The sequence below is a fragment of the Heterocephalus glaber genome, unplaced genomic scaffold (assembly GCF_053883595.1).
Source record: "Heterocephalus glaber isolate CG9 unplaced genomic scaffold, H.glaber_assembly_v1.0 deba00000122, whole genome shotgun sequence".
Taxonomy (NCBI): Eukaryota; Metazoa; Chordata; class Mammalia; order Rodentia; family Bathyergidae; genus Heterocephalus; species Heterocephalus glaber.
The window spans coordinates 45,640,054-45,662,686 of record NW_028258138.1 but is presented as its reverse complement, the minus strand read 5'-3'; the positions used below and the strand labels follow the sequence as shown (position 1 = coordinate 45,662,686).

General features: G+C 34.6%; 1 protein-coding gene across 1 annotated transcript in view; it reads right to left on the bottom strand.

Moving 5' to 3' along the window:
• Positions 1-22,633, bottom strand: part of Epha6 (EPH receptor A6) — a 916,320-nt gene that overhangs the window by 294,560 nt on the left and 599,127 nt on the right. The window contains 2 exon segments of the mRNA XM_021238833.2: positions 17,333-17,495; positions 18,460-18,507. Coding sequence (XP_021094492.1) covers positions 17,333-17,495; positions 18,460-18,507 — 211 coding nt within the window.

Below are 22,633 nucleotides of genomic sequence, written 5' to 3'. Positions count from 1 at the left end.
GTGGGGAGATTTTATTCTTTCCTTGACAAAAATATCAGTTGGGCTTCTTGATTTTTACAGTAGGAAGATTTCTGTATCTATATTCATCTTATTTTTATACAATTTGCATCATCCATTGCCATGAAAATAAAATATTCATATTCTAAGCCCTCATTAAAGACTAACCTCAGAATCTTTAGTCAGCATCCTCTGAAATATCTGTTTGTCTTTTCTCCAAAAACTGCCTCCACATACAGGATATAGCTTTGGAAGATTGTTCTTGCTGTCTCTGGCACCCAGTCATATGAACTGAATTAAGGAAGGAGACCTGATCCAAAATGGATCAACCACATTCCCTTTCCCAACAATTTCAGATCAGGTTTCACAGCCAGTTTGGCAGGTTTGGGTGCCTGGTTGAAAGGAAGGGAAATGTGAACTTGTAGAACATCTCTACCTAAATGAACATGGACACAAATAAAGTCATCTTTACAGAACAAAACAGATGTGATTATGGATCATTTAAAAGATTAGCAACTATGGATTTGAGATTTCCAGTTTTTGTTTTACCTATTTCTGAAATCTAGTTTGTGACATTCTGGCATATGCATATTTCCTCAGTGCCTTCTATGCATCTTTACAATAGCATTTGTGCTTCATGAGTGTCTGTCTGATAATTTCTCTATGTCCGGGCTGCTACTAGGAATACCTAGGCAGAAGGGGTGTACCAGTAGAGTATTTTTAGTATTAATTATCCAAATGAGACTGTGAATCCTGTTGTTTTTATAGACCTCATTTGCTATTGCTAGTTTTATTAAAAAATGTTATATATGTGTTTAAAACTCCTTTAAATGTACTTAGGGAGAAGAGAAATACGAATAAAAATCAGCACTCCTTTGTTTAGTTAATCAAGCTTTCTGAAAAAGTGTGCATATGAAAATTAAGGGTAATTTAGGTACGTTATCATATACTGGGGAAAGTCATGCTACTTAACTGCTTAAAATATTCAGCTTTATCCAAGAACATAATATTTGACTATCATTGTAATATTCTCTTATCCCTAGTGGGTGATACTAATGACTTAAATTACACATATAATATATATGAATATATATATTCACATTATATATAAATATTTTTGGAGATATTCTAAAATTAAATAATCTGGATGATTAGCAGAAGGTATAACACGAGTCATTTCTATCCCGTGTAAAATACCAAGAGAACAATTTTAATTTCCATTTATATATCACCTTGATGAGTTGATGTGTTGAGTTAGTTTCTTCCTTCCTTTCTTTTTATCCAACAGTGGAATTTTTTTTTCCAACAGTGGAATTTATCTACCATCTATCAAACATCCAACTATCTATCATCTATCATCTATATATCTTTTCAAGGGAATGTTTCTATAGATTTTTTATTTTGAAATTTGCTAAAAGAATTTTTCTTATAATTTATATCTTTCAAGCTGAGTTTTGCTACTCTTCACCTGTCCCTATACCCCAATTTGCATAGTATAATACTATGCAAGTTAATATTGATTGTCAATTTGACTAGATTAAAAGAGTCTGGAAAAGATAATTGGATTGTGAGGCATTAGGATTATCAATAGGTTAGCCAATTGATGAGTGGTAGCTGAATGACCTATTAGGAGGAATTGAGTCATGGGAGGATGACCTTGGGGACTATATCTGGTCCCTAACTCTTTCCTCTCTAGCTCTTCCCCTACCCTCTGGCTCCCAGGTGCCATGAAGTGAGTAGCTTTCCACTCTATACCCTCCCACCATGATGTTTCTGCCATGAACCTAGCTAACCATGGGCTGAAAACTCTGAAATTGTGAGTCAAAATAAACCTCACCTTTAATTAAAGGTGTCAGATATTTTGTCCAGCAATAGAAAGATGATTAATGCTCCAGCTGTCAGAAGGCTTAAGCTAATGATGTGTCACACAATTCTTCAGACTGGCTTTCTAGGCATTGTTCAATAGAAATATCCCTTCTCTCCTCATATGTGTAAATCCTCAGGCTTTGGAGGCTTTTAAAGTACATTCATCAGTGCTAAGATCGAACAACTCCATAACTTCATATTTACTCACTTTTGCCTTCCTTTCTAGTAAAGTACTGCTGGCATTTCCATCTTGAGCAGCTCAGGCACTGGGGAAATGGTGACACAGACTAATTCATGTGACCCCCCCCCTCCCCCCGCCACCTTTGTAAAACTCAGTAGATTCATCTTACCTGCTTTTGTTAATAATCTCAAGGGTAGGGTAAAGTCTGATCATGAATGATATACTTTAAAAAATACTGCTGAATTCAAGCTAGAAGGAATTGAAAAGGTACTTAACTTTTTAAGAAAAAAATCACCATGGGTTTTGAATTAGATATCCTAACTACATGTTTTTGCTTAATATAATTTGAATTGTATCATCTCAATAGTCATTTAAGCAGGATGAGAGAGAAAATGTGAGAGAGAAAATAATGACAAAAAGACAGATAGCCAGTTATAAAAAGATTCAGCTCTTAAAACGGATAAATACAAACAGTGAAAAATGGTTTCCTAATGGACAAGAATTATCTGTTAATGATATAGAAGTATTCAAAAGGCACTTGGAACAGCAATACAGAACATAACAGAAAAGAAGAAAAATATGCTAAAGGTAATTAAATAACCCAAAGTCTTCTAGGTATGTTCCCATGTCATACTCAGTTTGTCTCTCACACAACTTGTAATAATTTAAAAAAGAATGGAGCAACCTTCTCTTTAGTCACTATGCAAAATAAAAGTGTGATTTTGGAAAAGTTCAAAATTCTCAAAACAAAGCCTATTCAGCAATTGAAAGAAGCAAAATCTTTTCTCAAACAAGGTAGTTTGTATTTAAATTCAAGTGACAGTGCACCTAAAACTTTTCTGAGTCAAAATATAATTTTCAATATACAGCTAGGTTTGTTCTTTAATTTGCTAATGGTTGTGTAGGGAACTACCTCATTTGATCCTTTGGACAGCTATTTATTTAATTTCTAAAAATGTATAGTAGTGTGGGTGTTTAAAGGTACTTCCACTCTATAAATGTGTCCCCCAAAAGTTCATGGGTTGGAAACTCAATCCTGAAATTCATACCTTAATGGAGTTGAAGGTAGAGCCTTTCATAGGAAGGGGAATTAGATAAGGTTTTGAGTGTGGGCTCATCATTTTGAGTGATGGCATTAGTGGCTTTAGAAGAAGACTTGAGGTAGCATGCTTTCTCTATCTCACAATATGATGCCCTCTGCCATGTTATGATGCAGAAAGAGAGCCCTTACAAAATCTCAAGCACATGCTAGAGCAATGCTCTTGGACTTTTCACCCTGTATTAATGTGAGCTAATAAACCTCTATTCTTTATAAATTGCCCAGTCTCAGATATTATCATAAAACAAAAGAGGAATATGAGACTTTTCATTTCCACTTGAAAACTGGAGGATTCTACAGAAGGTGTCATAACAGAGAAGTACACTCTTCCTTTTTTATCTTGTCTGATTCACAGTACAGGATAGTACCCCCCAAATAAGAATGTATTCAATGAAGAGGTCTCATTCAGAACAAGGGTAGTAATTATTCAAAAACCACTATGGAGTGCTTACACAAGCCATCCATAATTCTAGGCACTTCATATGTACTAACGTATTTCATCTTTTCAGTAGACATATGAGATAGTAATATTATTTTTATTTTAATAAAACTGAGGCACAGAAAGGTTAATTTGCCCATTGTCACGTAGCTAGAAATAGTTGAACCAGAATAAACTTACAAATAGTTTAGCTCCTGTGTTTGAGTTTCTAAACATTACACTATGTTGTCTGCACTGAGACATTTTATATTCTAAGTATTTAAAAGAAAGTAGTCCAAACTTAAATAGTTTGTTTACCATATAAATAAGAGGGGCAGAAACAATAAATAAGAAGGGCAGAGGTTCTGGGTCCACAGACGATATTCTAGAATAAACTTGATAAATTCTCCCTGACTTTCCTGCTGTGCTGGCTAAGATTCAGTATTTCAGAAGCTTAAGTATGGAGCTTCTTTGGCTGAGTTTAGTTTTTTCAGTGCTTAAGTCCCAGAAGGTCAATACAACTTGGATAATTCCACTCATTCTTGTATGTCATCTGTAGAAATTAAACAAAAACTTATGGCAGCACCAGCCACCCAGTCATAAGAGTAAGCTGATGGGGATGAAAAGTAAATGTCAAAGAGAAGATTAAGAAAAGAACCTAATTGTTATAGTATGGCATCTAATGCAAGAAGATAATAATTTTTAAATTTTTAAAATAGAATGGTGAAGCTGTTGACTGGAATTTTAGGACTGAAAATTAATAAAAATATCAGTATTCATAATTCAGGGAGCTCTAACTACATGAACGCCAGACACTCTTCCAAGTACTTTACACACATTGAATGAATAAGAGTACCAGAAAATAGGAGATATTTTATCCCTATTTTCCAGATGTGGAAAGTAAGGCATAGAGTGGTAAACTGCCTCATCCAAAGCCTGATATTTAAAAAGTGATGGAGTCATAGTTTAAATCCAGAGTTAACTGCATATAAGCTTGAGCTATTATCCAAAATTCTTCTTTAGTAGTTCTATTTAGGTATCTGTGAAATATCTGCCAAATTAAATTGTACAAGTCAGTTTCTAAAATGAAAACTTTCCTTTTCTTTCTGCTTATTTATATCTATTTCCTTCAAGGCTGAGATAAGCCTCCTCCACAATTTTCATGAGTGGCCTAATTTACAGTAATAATTACAATTACAGTGACAGTTAACATTTAATGATCATGCATTAGGTGTGTCAGACTTTGCACTGAGCACTTTTCTCACATTAGGAAGGAGAAATTCCTTATTCCCATTCTCAGCTTTAGCTTTTTGAGTACTTTTCATCATCTGTCTTAGGTGGGCTTTACTGGGACACAGACTATGCAATAGAGCTTTGTGTGTGGCAAATTTATTGGGAGGTGATATCAGCATGTTTATTTGGAAGAATGTAGGAAGAGGGAATGGAAAGGTGAAACAATTTAACTTCCATGTGATAGACGCCAAGATCTCAGCAGACCTTGAGGAGTTCTGGAGCAGAGAAAGCACTTGAGAACTGTTCTGAATTAAAGCAATGTGGCTGGCTCTTTGTACCTCATTTTGACTAGTCTTGGATTCTGCTTGCCTCTAGTGTGGATATAACCCTGGGTCATGTGGGTTTTTTGGAGCCAAAGTTAATGTCTGCATCTATGAGCCTGAAACAGACTGAATTCTGACTACATCAAAGAATATGTGCTTTTTTTTTTTTTGGTACTGGGGATCGAACTCGGGTCCTTGCGCTTGCACAGCAGGCAGCGAAACCACTGAGCTAAATCCCCAGCCCAGAATACGTGCTTTCAAGAAAGAAGGCTCTCAACTCCACAGCTCTCCACAGCACTCCACAGCTCTGCACAACAGCACACTAGGTATTTTGCGTGTTTATTGTCATTCTCCTTTTCTAGAATGTAAGATGTAGGAGTGCAGGGATTTTTTTTCCTATTCTATATCCACAGCAGGTAGTATAGAGGGGATTCTCACAAATATTTGCTGAATAGGTGAACACAAACAAATGAATGAATTTCTAGTTTCCTCAAGAAGAAACCAAAATTTAATTAATGAAATTACCTTCTTTTGGCCCTAATTCCAGGGGAGTAGGAAAATTTGGATGCTGTTCCAAATTGGTCTAGTCCGTCTTTCATTACTTCACTAGATGTTTTCTATTTTAAAGCAAAGGGAGATAACACACTACATTTTCTTTATTTGACTGATAAAATACCAAAGTCTAAAGAGTTGAAGCTTAATGAGCCAAGAGACCAAATCCTACATTGTATAACTGAGTGTATCATCACAAAGGAGAACACAGAACCATGTGACGTAGGGGAGACAAACCAGTGGCACCCCTGTGTATACGCTGGTCTTGGTTTTTAACTTTGCTTTCCTAACTTAGTGCCTCTATCTCTATGCCCAGATAACTTAATTTCCAGGATTTCTGCAATGGGCCAATTTTCTTTGCAGCTTGGACATGGGATACCTGGCTTAGCTGCAATTTTCTCAAGAGGCTCTGTTGAGTAGGCCATAATTCACTGTGTCTGGAAAGTCCAGAGGCCGAATATGAACTGTCAAGGAGAGATATGCGGGCGTACATGCTGGCAGAGAGCAAGCATTTGTTAGAATTTAAATTGGTAATTCCCCAGATTTCAGCACTTTCAGTAGGACAACTCTTAAAACTCAAATAGTCTCTAGGGAACATGGAAATTGTGACAGTATAGGACTGAAAATAAAAAGATATTTTGGGGGTTTTATTTTTAGTGTGGATAAAATGAAGGTGAGAAAATTATTAGATGTGTTAGCAGTGGTACTAGAGGAGTCATCTAGTGGAAGCTCACTCTGGCCAGCTCGTCTGTCTCCACAACTAAGACAGATGGAAGAAAATTAGAAACCAGGGAAGTTTTAGCTTCAGTAGCAAGATAAAGAATAGCACTGCATGGCCATCAGCATCACACCTTGTATTTCTCATACTAAGATCATCACTCCCAGGATTTCTTACCCTGGACACTGCCCTCACTGATGAAACCCTAGCTCTTTAGAGTATTCATCAGGATCTCTGGAAAGGCTTATTAATACAGAATGCTGAGTTCTCCCCTCAGAATTTTAGTAGGTTTCCATGGTTTGAATATGGTTTGCCTCCTCTGAAACTAACGTTGAAATTTAATCCCCAGTTATGAGATATTAAGAGGCATGGCCATGTAGGAGCTTTAAGAGGTGATTAGGGCTTGTCTTCATGAACAGATTACTGGGTTAACTCAAAGTGGGTCTGCTATAAAATCGAGTTGACTAAGTTTCTCAGCACTGTCTCTTGCCAAGCGATACACTGTGCTGTTTTGGGCCTTTTCTGGCAGGAAGGTTTTCACAAGATGCAGTCTCTTGACCTTGGGCCAGAACCATGGCCAAAATAAATTCTTGCCTTTACAACTTACCCATTCTGTATTATTAGCAACAGAAAACAGACATAGATATAGATCTAGACTGAGACCTGAAAATGTGCACTTCTAATATTTTCCTGGGTATTTCTGATGCCTTTGGTGTAGGGCGTGCATTTTGTAAACCATAGTCAGATTGGAATTCTTCCAGTTATGAGAATGCCCCATGCTCTCTGTGCACTGTGCACCTGCATACATGCTGGTCTGTCTGTTCAGAGGAGAACTGAAGACTCTCAATCCTCTCCGCCCACTCCATGCATACCCTCCTGGTTTTGGTGATCAACTTCTCCTTAATTTTAAAGTCTTTTTTAGAGCATCACTTCTTTAAAAAGCTTGCCTTCACAGGTTTGTTTGTATTTTTCTCCTTGTGTTTCTCTGATGTCACATTTACTGTGTACTGTAACCTTGTTTCATTGTCTCAGTCTCTTACTAGCATTTGTAAACGATGTAAACAAGTGCATCCTTCATGTCTTTGAATCCCAGTTCCTACTTCCATATCTGACACATCCATTAATATATTTTGTTTGAGAAAAAAGGTGAATTAATAAATTGAATAATTAAATGTTATTCTGCTTGTTTTACCTTCTATTACCTCTTCTCAAGCCTTCTTCCTTTCACTATATCACATTTAGGAACAAAGTATATCAAATTTCCAAATAAATTGTCTCACTTCCATGAGTAACAATTTATGTGACAATATTCAAAAAATTACTAATTTCATTTCTCTATCTCAATATGAGAATAGTTTGTATCGGTACAGAATATATGTTACCAGTAAGCTAAGTTCAGTAATATTGCAACATTTATTATTTTAAAAATGCTGAAATTTTAGAAACATCATTTAGTGTACTTTCCGGTTATGTTTTCAGCAAATATATGTTAAAATAAATTTTAAAAACCTATAGTGCAAGATTATTTTTAAATGAATGCTAATTTTTTTAAAACATAAGAAAATACGAAATCCAGGTTGTTGTGAATCACCTGTTTTATATCTGGCAGTAAGTTTGCTATAATCTGCTCTTTTGCCTGTCTTTATAGTACAGTAATGCACTCACACATGTCATGCTTGGGTTTGTGCACACACAGCTAAATCTTTGAAAGCACTTGTGCAATTTTGCCAAGAATTCTTATTACTCAATTTACATTCACTGAACTACTGTTTCCCTTGAAAAGATAAAGTGTAACATAAACAGGCTGCTTCTTAATTCTTCACACAGGCCTTTGTAGAATTGGCTGGGTTTATTTTAGAAACAACTGTCCATTCAGCATTGTGACCACATAGGGAGATAAAAGCAAAAACATGTTTTCATTGGGTTACACAACTTAAAAATCACCTTAATGAAAAATTATTTTATTTCACAGTAGTATCGTGCAAATTTAAAATGTGAAACTTTTTCTTTAAGTTTTGATGTATGTATATAATATTTCATATTTATATACTTTGTGTAAAATAGTTTTAACTTGTCTTGGACATTCTGACAACTCATTTCATTCAACTCAATTTTTTTCTGCCCTGAGAAATGATAGATTAATATGCAGGCAGAATTCAGTTGGGAAATAAAACTCTACAAGAAACCAATGCTGTGTGCTGTGTCATCCTTACAGTCTATGACTCTCCAAAGTACAATTTTGTCCCATATCATGTGTTTTTACCTTTCTTGCAGAATCGTATCTGTGTATCATCTGTATGTGTCACTCTACAGCTAGCTGGAGGTCCCCTCATGCAGAGGCACCTATGGAACCACACAGTACTCTGTTCCCTTTCTGAGCTTACTACATGATTATGCCACAGATAAGGGTAAGGAACCAAAGGTGACAGCCAGTTGTGGTGGCATAAGCCTGTAACCCCAGCACTCTTGGAGGCTGAGGCAGGATAACAAGTTGGAGCCCAGCATGGTTCAACTTAGTGACTTAGTGAGAAGTTGTCTCAAAATAGAAAAAGTTGGGAATATGACTCAGTGTGAAAGCTTGAGTTCATTCCCATCGCCACAAACAAAACCACATGAACTAAAACTAAATAACAACAAAAACACAAGTCAGTAAAGCTAATATCTGTTTTCTCAAGAATAGCCATAATTTTTCCTTTCCCTTCGTTCTTTTAACCTTCCCCTCCCCGGAAAAATTATGAGAAAAGGAAAAAAATGGAAACAAAGTCTTTGTAAATAGGGAAGGGTGGAGGGGGTGAAGGGAGTACAGGGAATGGGGAAAAAATAAGAACCAAGATACATCATGTGCAGGTACAAGCACCCATTGATAAATGCAAACGTATTGTACACCTAAAATATACCAATAAAGAATTTAAGCAAAAAAAAGAATGACCATAAATCTTCAAATATTGCACAGAGAATATATTTTTTCACTAAATTTGGAGCAGTTTGAAATGTCTTAGGAACATATTTGGTCTCTAGAAGAATGCAATGTTGTAAAGTCAAATAGTTTGACAGAACATTCAGGCATTTTGTATGATAGCCAAGAGAAAAAAATCCATGTGAAATCAAGTCAAATTAAAATCAGTATTTGGGAGTGACATAATTTTGAAAGTCTGCTAGTAATTCTGTAATGTGGCTGAGTGATGAGTTCCCTGTAGACAGACATCACATACATATATGCCCCTGTCCCCAGCATTCGGCACACTACCAGTTAATAGTATATGCATGAAATATATGAAAGGGTGAGATACTTAAAATATATATGCAGAAGAAATGAATCCTAAGGTAGAATAGAATGACTGTAGCTGATAATTACTACATTGTTCACTTGAAATTTGCCAAGCAAGAAATACAAACAGATACAACACACAGAAAAAAATAAATAAGAAATGGCCCTAATTTTGAAAAAATCTTCTAGTTAAGGAATGATAGCTTATGTATCAAATAAATCATATTTTTGTGTTGTTTGATATTATTGTCTAAAAATAAAATCATCGTATGTATTAAAAATATATCTATTTCCATTTGTTACTTCCCTTTTAGATATGAACCAAATTGTAACACTGCACTTCGAAATGCACATTTTATAACTTCTAAGTACCTGTTAATAGTTAATGATTTTCTTTCCAGTCCATTTAGCAAAGTTATGATCTTTAATATTGTTCATATTAAGGCCTTCAATCTGTCTCATGGTACATAAGTCTGGTTCTCATTGCTTAAAAGCCTTATTTGATCTAGGCAAAATTGAAACAATATCTTTTTTACCAATAAAATTTCTGGTAAAGAGGAACTTTCATTTTCTATGCAAATAGTATCTCTTCATCAAGATCCTATGTATATAAATAAATCATATTAATTACATCATTTTGCCCCCTTGGAACATTAGTCTTGGTCTATCATGTCTGCCCTAATACAGACATCTGCATTAAGACTTTGCATAGCTCTCTCCACTTGATGCATTATTTAGAAATGATTATAGTCTTCTGAAAATTTGTGTTTATATTGAAGGACAAACTATTTTAAAGAGTGACATTATTAATTAAGAGACAGAAAAGAATTGGAGGTAAAATAAAAATATTCCTATAGAAAATTAGAAGGAAAGACCAAGATAAATAATAAAAGTGCAAACATTGAATGGATATCATTTGTGTGAAAAGGGCTTAAGTATCATAAAATCTCCATTCCAACACTGACTGCTCATGGGAAAGTACTGTTAAAGTTGCGTGTTGGTGTTCAGAAAAAAACAGAATAGTGCTTGTGACATAATTAGATTCAACAAATATTATGTTCTTATGGAATCTCAATGTTAAAAGTTACACTAAACTTCTAATCTAACCTCCTAAATAAAGCAGGGATTTCCTTTATAACTCCCTGAAAGAGTACCTGGGTAGAGGTCATCATGATTTCATGGGGTAGGCTACTTTATATTTACACAACCCAACTGCAAGGAGATTACTCTTTCCCACTGATGTTTGGATTTACATAGTTATGACTACCAACATAGAAAGTGTTCTATTGATTGGAGATTATTCCAAATTAAAATCTTATATACTAGAATTTGTTCTCCTCTGGGTGGACTCATTAGTATGAAATCTGCCTCCTGCTCAATTAATTAACTTCTTTATTGCTCCACCAGGGTCAGCTGATCCTCTTTCTGCTTCATGCTCCACCATCAATAATCATTCCAAAATTTCTGGCTGCTGTTTAAAGTTGTTTTTTTTTTGGTACCAGGGATCGAACTCAGGTCCTTGCGCTTGTGAGGCAGGCACCGGAACCGCTGAGCTAAATCCCTGGCCCCTGGCTGCTGTTAATAATGATGTAGCTAATTTCATCCTAGGTAACTGAAGTAGTATATATTGCATTTCAATGAATAGAACAGATCAAGTCCAACGAGAGTTTTTTTTTAAGGAGGGAAATGTGATAAATTTTGCTTTTCCTAAAATATCAAATTTAAAAATAATAATTATTTTAAAACTAAAATTGCATATATCATGTTTGTATGTGATTCAAGCCAATTTTATTTAAAACAAAGCAAGAAACAATTCTTATTTGTGGCAAATAAATTAGTTAATACTTTCCTTGTGCACTAGTAGAGAAAATACTATTCCTTCATATTTTAGCTTGTAAAGATATATTTTCTGTATTTGATTAAATGCATATTGGAACCTGCATGAAAGACATCTTACCAAATATAAAAAGGCATAATCTAGAGTTCTTGATCTGAAAGACTTCACCACTTAGTAAAAAGTAAGCTCTTGCACTATAGTAAGTCCTAGGGAAAAAGTGATCATTTCTTGCTTGCCTGATAAATGATATTTCAGGAAGAGTAGTATGTGAGCTTAACTGATGATTTGTAGCATGATAATTTTCTGAATATTCCTATAAAAAGTTATGTAAGAACTTTAAATATAGTGAAGATATAGAACATTTTGTGTATGAACCATTCAAATAATCTTTTTTTCCCTAAAGTATATGTGAACTTGAAAGAAACAGAAAAAGGATAATGTCAATTTGGTTTACATTTGGAGGAAGACTTAAATATTTGCTAAGAAATTCATATTTTTTTCAATTAAATCCAACAATCTAGGTTACCTAAGTGTACAAAATGGAGTATAAAAAATTAGTCAAATGGGGGTGTGAAGAGTGCATTAGGGAAGAAATAGAGACAATATTGTCCCTTAATTTACAGGATTATTTCCCACCTATAAATTATTAAAATGAATGAAATTGTTCAAATATGAAACCATACTAAAATGACTAAATATTATAGATGTTTTCAAAATCATTAAATGACCAAATCTATTTGTATCTACATACCACTCTTTGTACAAATGTATAATGCATGACATAAGAATTTATTTTGAAATAACCACTGATTTAGTAATTTATAGCTTGGTACATTAATGTTGATCATGATGATTTTGTGTGGTTATGTGATGCAAACTAAGTAAATTATCATAATTTGTGATAAATAATACATTTTAAAATGTTGACAGATGTAGCTTTTGTACTACAAAACTGTTTTATGTAGCCTAGAGGTGAAAACTGAAATTTACATATTGTTGAAATTTCAGTTATAATTAGTCCTTTCAGGGAAATGGAATGTCTGCTTATATGTTGGCAATGCATTTATTCTCTTGGGTCATTTGGGTAACCATTAAGGCAATAGAAGGGGTAAACTGCTAATTATTAGATATAAGATTCCAATTTTCTTTTAAATTTGTCTTTATGCTAAGGAGTCTGCTGTGACAGTCTCCAAGTTATTTTACAGTATTTATCCAAAAGGATCAACCTGGTTACAATCTAGCAGATCATATTTTATTTTGTTTTAAAATGTGTGTATAAAATTATTTTGTTATTATAAATTACATTTGAATATTAATTACTATTTGTATTTTGAATGAACACATTTCTGATTTTATTATCCTTACATTGTTATTACTTTAAAAAACTGTAAGTAAAATTTTAACAAATTACTTTAAAATGCTAAAATTTTTAAGCTGTTAATAGGCTGTGGTAATCTATGCACTTTTATATTTCCATCTTTTTGTCTTTTGAAAAGTCTAGAAAATAAGCACAAATATAACAGCAAAATTGAAGCAATTAAAATTTTCTGTTGTGCTGGGGGTTGTGATGCATGCCTGTAATCTTAGCACTCAGGAGGCTGGGCAGCAGGATCATAGTGAGTTTGAAGCCAGCCTGGTGTACTAATTAGTTCAAGGCCAGTCTTAACTATATGGAGACCCTATCTCAAACAAACAAACAAACAAACAAACAAACAAATATTTCCTGCTGTTACATTCATATGAGCCAAAAGGAGTACACTTGATAGTGTATGTTGGTATGCGTTTATGGTTTATACTTTGGGCCTAATATGAATTAACTTTAATTTTGGGAAAAATTTTATTAGCTTCCAACTAACACCTAACTTACCTATTTTTCAATAAAGGTCACATGGAGTATATTCCTACATTTTTAGAATACTCATTCTGCAGTTGATAGTAATTTTATTAAATCTACTCTAAAAAACGGGGAAGAGGATCAAGTGTAGTACCTAATACTATACCTAGCAGACAGGTAGTACACAATAGGCACTCAGTAAATTTTGTTAGCTGACATATTTAACTATGGACTTGGTCTGGTGAGAGATCAGAGGACACAAAATGTTAGAAGTAAAGCACAGAAGGAAAGTATTTTGTGACTTTAGATGACTGAATCTCTCTCTCCCTATATACATAAGTGATAAGGTTTTTCTATAGAATTAGGGAAAGATAAATCCTACAGGTCAAGTAGACTGGTTTAATAGTCTAGCAGTAATAATAATCTTTCCATTAGCATAGTCTGAAGTTGCACAAATTACCAAGCCCGGGTGTGGCAAGGCAAGATGGGTTATCATGATGGTTCTTCGGATGTCACTATGATTTAGAGGATAGGTAGTTAAGAACATTATGGTTCTGAAAAAGAATTATCTTATGTTTTATATTATTGTATAATTGATTTCTAGCAAATTAGAAACTAAACAAAATCAAAATTAGGCATACATGAAGAGAACTGAATTTTAAACTACTTTATTTCATTTACTTTAAAAATTTGAACCAGATTCAAATGAGAGAAGATTTAGACTCTCCTCTTCAACTTACATCCCATTTTTTATTACAAATTCAGTTAATTAATTAGAATACACAAGAGAGAACTTAATAATAAAGTTGACATTACAATAAGAAACAAAAGCTGTGAAAACCTAAGCACAAGCTAGGAGAGTGTGAAGAGAAAAAGACTGATGCATTAAATTGGGATTCATATCATCATATTCCTAAATTTATAGTAAATCTGCCTGTATCCTACCATGACATTACTCATTGAAATTCTCTTCTGGGTATATAGCTGATGCTTTTAAAAATGCAGTTTAAAGCTAAGCAGATAAAACATGATCCTTTAAATGATTTTTTCCTTAGGCTGTGAATTGACTTAGGAAGCATTCTTATACCCAAACTTTAGGTACACATCAACATATTTTTCAGATTTGGTCTCTTCAACCTCTTAATCAAAGTTGCTTTCATGATATTCACGAATCAATAATTCAGAACTAATCTCACTCTCTTTGCCACCATTGTCAGATGGTTCAAGGGTTCTCATCTTGTACCTGCTCTCACTGGTTATCAGAGTTTTGGTCAAGCAACTAAAGTGTCTAAACAGAAACATGACCTTATTGAAATACAGGAAATAATGTATGTAAACTGGTCAGCATGGAGACTTGGACATTTTACTACTCAGGCTACTAAGTAACTGAAATCGTCCAATGTCTCTTCAGCCACTTCAGGATATGGGCCAGTACCTTAACACGGCTAACAGAGCACCTGAATATTGGCCCCTGATACAACTCTTAACCTTAGTTTGCCACCACTTTACCTTTCATGTCCCCTCCCTGCAGACAAACCAAATTATCTACTCTTCAGATTTTTTTTTAATGCTGTCTCAGGCCCTAGTGCCTTTGTTTTTCCTTGATTACTCCCAGCTTCTCATTCTCCAGAAGCCTTACACAAACCATCCGTGTTGAATTTGGGCCCTTTCTCTTTACTGTCTTGTACATATCTTTATAATGGTACATGTCAACAACCTGATATTTTAAATATCACCATTTTCTACTCTTTTTTTTTTTTTGTACTGGGGATCGAACTTGGGTCCTCGCACTTGCCAGGCAGGCGGCAGAACCACTGAGCTAAATCCCCGGCCCATAATCACCATTTTCTTTCCACAAATCTAGATTGTAAATTATGTGAAAATGAAAGCTACAGCTCTCGTTATTGCTTGTAACATCAAGGCCTCATAAAGACTATGACACATAATAAGTGTCCTATACGTATTTGTTGACTGAATAAATATTGAACTGAGTCATTAGTAGTATGGGACTTTTTAGGAAGTCCCAAAGGAAGAAGCTTTGCCTCCAAATAACATCTGAGAGAATTCTTGTCCCCAAATTACGACATTTAAATGTGTCAAACTTTATGTTTGAAATCAAATCAAATTTTAATATGGCAATCAGAATTTATTTTTTATTAAATTAGATTTCCTTCCATAGGAAAAAACGACCCAAATGACCTATTTAGATGTAGTGAAATGAGTTTATCTAAGGGCACATTTCTAACTTAATAATACAATATTAAAAACATGCCAGACTTTTAAAAGTTAGGTGAATTTCTTCATCTGTGAATTAGAATAAGAAAACTGAGAGCATGTTAACTTTTTCAGCCTATTCAATGAGCTTTCTGTAATGAATAATACATTTTAAAGTAAACACTATAATCCCAAAACACAGCCTGGAAAAGACAATGATTTGTTTCTTACACCAAACTCTCCTTGGACCTTGGTTTACACTTAGGCTATGACTTGATGTATGGTTAGGGAAAAAGTCAGAATATTGTAAGGATACTTTTGTGGATAGCTTTATAAAGATTTTATTGTGGATCTATTTTATATGATCATTACATTCTACTCTCAATAATTTAAATTCTAGCAGGAGAAGTCACTAATCCCCAGGAGGATTATAAATGACTATACTGCTATTAAACTTAATCCAGGTCACAAATATTCATTTTAGTCATTAGTTTACTCTTTCCCTAAACTGTGTTCCTTCTAATCTTAAATAGGTCACTGCTTTTCCATGTTTTTGGTAGATATAATTGTAATAAAGAAATACTTTTGAATCATTTTCTTCATCAACGTAACAACAACAATAACATTTTTTTCTGTTATAGAATTTGAAATCTAAGCAATATCTGTGCCAGGAAAGGACAAATTGGAGAAACTGTAGCCTATTTGATGGTCATATGATTGCCACTTTGTAATAAAAGACTGAGATGGGTGATGGAGTAGCTCAGGGACTAGGTCTTAGAAGAAGATAGCCTTCACTTTCAAACTTTAGCTTAGCTTCTTATCAGCTGTATGAATTTGAACAAATAGCTTAACTTTTCAGCTTCCTTATAAGTAAAATTAGGAAAATAATACATGCCTTGCTGGATATTGAAAGATTTGAATAAGATAATTCATGTAAAATAGTTATTATTTCAGGCATTTGTTAAGGACCCAATAAATGGTAGCTATTGTTACCGATAAGAAATTATTATAATAAATTTGCAATTCCTGAATTATTATATCAATGTTACATTTCAGTGAAGAAATTTTAATTTTTCTATACAGTTACATAGAAAGAATAATCTATCTTACCCTTACAAAAAAATAGCAGAAAAATGGATTTTTCAAAACCAAAAAGAATTCAAAGGTAGAACTAGACTTGGAATGAGTAAGAAGAGATTCTAAATCCTGTATTACTTGATGTTGGAATACCTCACTCCATTTATTTCCCATTTTGGTTTTAAGTATGTTGAGGCTATAAAATAAATGTGTTTCTAGTTAAGCCCATGCATCTATGTTTAAACTTATAATGTGCATTTCAGTGGAGTGTGTCTTTTCAGCACTGTTTGTATTGATCTGAGGTAACAAGCCCAAACTATTCAATTGGGAATTAATTGCTAAAATCATTTGTTCATGGCTTTATTCTCTTTCAAGTTTCATTAGAATTATATTAGGATTCCAGGAGTGGTGAACAAAATTATGTTAACATCATCCATCCACTGAGATTCTCTAAGAAAGAGTTTGAGTGATGAGTTCTGCATAAAGGGACATATTTAGGCCACATTAAGATTATGGCAGAGCAAGGCACTTATTTCAAGAAAGCATTTAATGGTGGCATCAAAACATTAACTGAAATGACTGTATGAGCATTTACATGAACTGAATCCCATTTGGAGAGGCTATTAAAAATTTGAGAAATCTAGTTTTAAAATATCAGGTCAAATTGGAATGGTCCTAAATTATACCTTACTTTATATCCTTGTGTAAAACTTACTTTCATCTCCTGTTTCAAATTCAAACTTCTGACTGAAGCCACTGTATCCTGTTGCAGTCCTCACTCGGATATGAAATATGTACTTGGTGGCTGGCTTGAGACCCGTGATGATGACACTGGGGGCCTTGGACCTTGTGGAGGAATAGGTGAGCTGCTCATGCTCCTGGGGGACAGAAAAGAGGAGAAAGGAAATGAAGCAGTGTGACCCTGCCTTTGCCTAGAGACATTCCAAAGTTAAACTGAGGAACTATGCTCTGAATGTCAAAAGTATTGATTAAAAAGAAGTATAAGTGTGTCTTTCCATAGTGTAGCACTTAGTTGCTTATCACTGTGATGTATACGATATGATCCTGGTTTGGAAATTTGTTAGGGAAGATGATTATTCTTATGTAAACTACACTTATATTGTTGGTGATTTGTATGGGGTGATCAAAAATTTGGTGAACACTTAAATTAAAAATTATTGTAGTAAAAGACACATTGCCATAAATTCCTTTCAAGATACTCCCTCGTACTTGGACACAGTTATCCCATCCTTCTTGCTATTTTCTGAAACAGTTCTGGAAGTTTTCTTGTGTGTCTTTAGCTGCATTATTATGGCTGCCTTGATGTCCTGCATCAATTCAAAAAATTCACCTTTCATGGTCATTTTGATTTTGGGGAAGAGTCAGAAGTCCCATGGTGCCAGATCTGGTGAATAAGGTAGATGAAGACACATCTTAATGTTTTTATGGTCCTTCCTTGCCATTGGACAGCACTTGGCAACAGCATTCATTACATTTTTTATTATACTTTTTAAAGACAGTCATGAAAGAGAACTTCCGGAACTGCTTCAGAAAGTGGCAAGAGCTATGGAATAAGTGTGTTCAAAGTGAGGAGGAGTGCTTGAAGGGGATTAATGGCAATGTTTCTCTTACTGAAATAAATTTTTAAGAATTTGAATATTCATCATATATTCTAAGCACACCTCATAGATTTCTGATCTAACTCTACAGAATAGCGGTGGCATGAGAGCACATTTACACAGAATGGCAGCTACATCTTGAGCAAAATGGGCACATTAGATCAGACCACACAAGCAGAGTGCGAGAAGCAAAGTTAGGAGAATTCAAGTACCCGCTACTCACTTCTACCCGCAGGTAGTGCCAAAATGCCGGCGCTATCCGTGGGTAGACCTGTGGGTGAAAGAAAAAAATAAATTAATTGCTTTTTAAAGTTTGAAATCCCGAAATGAAGCACTTTGATCTTTAGATCAGTGGTTCCCCCAGTAGTTATAACAGAAGCTGAGTCAATTTTAAGAAATAAAATGATGAAAAAATTTTCCTTAATGAAGAATTGATTTTTTTACAAGTTACATAGTCCAAATTGTATAGTGATTGTGAGATTTTAGATTTAGATTGTGAGATTTTAAAATAATTTGCTCATGAAAAAGCACTGAAGACACATGGAGTATGAAAGATACGCCACATCTACAGAATCAGATGCAGGCCTGAGGTTTGGTTTCTAGACTTCTACCTATGTATTAATTGCCAGACTACTTCCCTTCACCAAGGTAAGTGGACCTGCCAGGGCATTCTGAAAGATCTAGTGAGGTCAGGACTTTCATGTAGGCTTGACCCCTACCTCAGAACAGAATAATTCATTTTTCCTATACTTGTAAAGAACAGACCACAAAATGTTGGTGGTGGGAATAAATTAAATGTAATGCTGCTTGTATATTAACAAGTTATCATCCAATTTCTTTATAATAGGTATCTGAAAGAAATTAGGTAGATTGAGAGTCTATAATACGAAAATCTGCAATCTGAAATGCTCCCAAACCAAGATATTTTGAGTGCTAATACAATGCCACATATGGAAAACTTCATAATGGCCTCATATGATATGTCACAGTCAGGATTCTGGTGAACAAAAAATATTGTATGAAATTTTCTTCAGCCTATATGCATATGGTGCATGTAAAATTTCAATGAATTTTGTTTTTAGGCTTGGGTTCTATTCCCAAGATATCTCATGCATAAGCAAATATTTTGAATTCCTAAAGAATCCTAAAGCTGGAAAAATTTTCTGGTCTCAAGAATTTTGTGCAAGGGATAGTCAATCATATTTGTATGAAAAGCTCTTCAAGATTCACAGGTCAAGAAAGCTCAACAGGTCCTTAAGCTAATTTCTATTTTTAAATCTAATGGCAGAAATTTTCAGGAATAGAAGTAACTTTCAAATTCACTAATTAAATCACTCATTTGATGCTTAAATTATATATAATATTTGCATCAAGATTTCACTTGTGATCAGGAAAAATGAGAGGGGGGAAGAGGGAAAAGAGGGGAAGAAAAGTGAAAATTATCAGATAATATATATTATTAGCTAAAATAAATGTAGATATCATGTATTACAAACATGTGCCGATAAAAAACAAAAAAATATTTTATTTATGGTTTGGCTTGTCACCACTGTTGATGAGGAGACTTTTCAGACTAACAAAGTCATAAAACTCTATATGTAGAGCAAATGTGTCAAACTGCGTGTATTTGCTGGTGATGCTTTAAGATTTAGAATTATGAAAATCATTTCCCTTAAGCTACTTTTGAGAAAAAAGTTCTTAACTTAAGGATCATTTTTAAAGTTTATGGCCTTATGTGTCACAGTTTTATATGTTATGTAGTGATTCTGCCTCTGAGGAATTGCATTTGCCATCTATGCCCCAAATAATAAAACTATGTATTAAATATGAAGTAGAGAAAATAGTTAGAGATAGCAATTATTCTACGTTAAATAGACAAAATAGAAAAATTACTATATATATATGTTTCTAGTTAATTTTAAAATTATAAAGCAAATAAATATTTATACACCTAGCATAAAATTCAACAAAATAAAACAAAGTCGATAAATCATTGATGGCTATAATCATCTGCTAAGGGTTGAAAGTTGGAACTTGCTAATAACAAAGGCTTTATAATTAAGGAGGTTATATAGTCATGTTATGGGGTAATTGTTTATAGACTATATGAATAAATTATACTGTATTTAGTAGAAATTTGCAAAACATTTGGAGTTTGCAATCTTATATGTAAGAGGAGATTATTCCACCTTTCATAGAATTTTCTTAGCATAAGAGTTATGGTGTATTTTGAGTGCTGTTTATCAATATGAAATGATGATTGAGAAAGAAACTGTTAAACAGTGAAAAAAGAATTGAGTCATATCCCCAAAGAATAAAGTACAGATTCAAATGTTTACCTTTAGAATGGCCCCATAAAAATACATTTGTTGTTTCACCAAAACATAGCTAAATAGTAATTTACTACTCAGTAAAGTTATAGGAAATAAAGAATACTTTCAATAGGAAGTTTTTTCTTTTCTGCTGTTATAGAGACAAGTGCCTTCACAAGTGCATCCCTAGAATAAAAATCCTCAAGCAGACAATATGCTTAAATGGTCCCTCAGCCTGACTTACTCAACAGCATGACAGCTTCTGCCATGTCTCACATCTTGCCATTTGCTAGTCTGTCATGGAAGAAGGCTCAGAAAGAAGCAGTTTTGAGTTCCTCTCACAGTACAATGACAGCACCTGGTCCTCCTAGTATTTTTTAAGCTCTTGGAAAACCAATTCAGCTTTCATCCATGACAAGTATAGGACACTATTATCCCAGAACTTTGACTAATTGCCTTTCTGCTGACACATCAACTCCAATTCAAAGTACCTGTCACTAGGTAGAGACCATGCTTTGCACAGAGCTCTCTAGATCTTTTTATTCACCCAGTAGACTTAATTCTGAACATATTTGAACAGAATATGTGCACATGTTTTTTTGGAGTTTGTACAGTAGGTTTGTATTATAATGGAATATCTATTTGTATGATATGGTTACTAATCAGATTTCCCCACCACTGGGATGAAATATGTGACGTCTGAAACTTAAAGGATGAGAGATTTAGTGGCTCATGGTTTCTCGTAGGATCAGTCTAAAGTTGGCTGGTTTCAAAGCAGAAATGGTATGGTGGAAGGGTCTGACAGAGGAACAGCTCCCCAGACTATGGCGGCCAGGAAACAAGAAAGAAGGGAGAGACAAGAACGCACCCTTCAAGATGACACCCCAGTGCCAAACTCACCTCCAACCAGGCCCTACCTCCTATCAACGCATTCAGTCACTGAACTTATCAATGGATGAATCCACTGATGAGTTTAGGGCCCCCATGACCCAATCACTTTTCAAACACATGAGACTTTTGAGGAACATTTTAGATGTACATAATAATCTTCCAACCCTGGCCCACCAAAAACACTTGAGTTCATCTTATTATGCAAAATATATTTTGTCTATTTTAAGGGTCATCAAATCTTAACAGTTCCAGCATTTCTGAAAAGTCTATGTCCAAAATCTCCCTTGAGATTCAAGCCAAATTTTAGCTATGAGCTCCTGTAAATAATAAAAGGAAAATTCAGTACTTTGTGTACAAGGGCACAGGGTAAATACTACTATTCCAAAGTGGAGAAATGAGGAATAGAAAGAAATGGGAGCAAGATGAAACCAAAACCCACCAGGAAAAACATTATATCCTGCAGCCCCATGTCCAGCATCTTGGGTATGTTGTGGTGAGATATGAATTCCAAAGGGGCCGACCAAACTCCATAGCATAGTCCATAGGAAACACTTTCCCAGATGGCCCTAGTAAGCTGGCCTCTTTAGGGGTAATTTTCTAAAAGCATTTTCCTGTGAAAGGTAGAGTCTGGTAGATCAGCTTAAAAGCAGCCAGAAATACCCATGACACAACCTGAATTTTGGTTTCTTTGAAATTTCCTTCACCAGAGCAATTAGTCTAATGTCCTTAATCTCAGGTTTCCACAAAATCTCAGGACATGGGCAAAATGTAGATAAATTTTCTGCCTGAGAATAACACCTATGCTTTTAGTCCTTATTCTCAACTGCAACCTCATGAGCTTGGTCTTTACTATCCCCATTCTCCTCCTACATTCTCAGAAGAGAATGCTCCTCCTCAGAAGAAGCATTCTCCTCTTCTGAGCCATGACCAGTATTGCACATCAAGCATTGCTCACAGCATTCTAGCTGGCATTCTAAATGTTTCCTAACTCTTCCCATAAACCAGTTCCAAAGGCTTCTGAGCTACCTGATCAGGTACACTCAGAGAGATATCAATTTTGTATATTAGCAATTTTGTACTGCTTTGTTGTTGCTAGGAAAAATACCTGATTCCGAACTACTCCATCTTAAAGGAAGTGAGGCTTATTTGATTCATGGTTTTCCATGGGTTCAGGCTAAAGTTTGATGGTTCCAA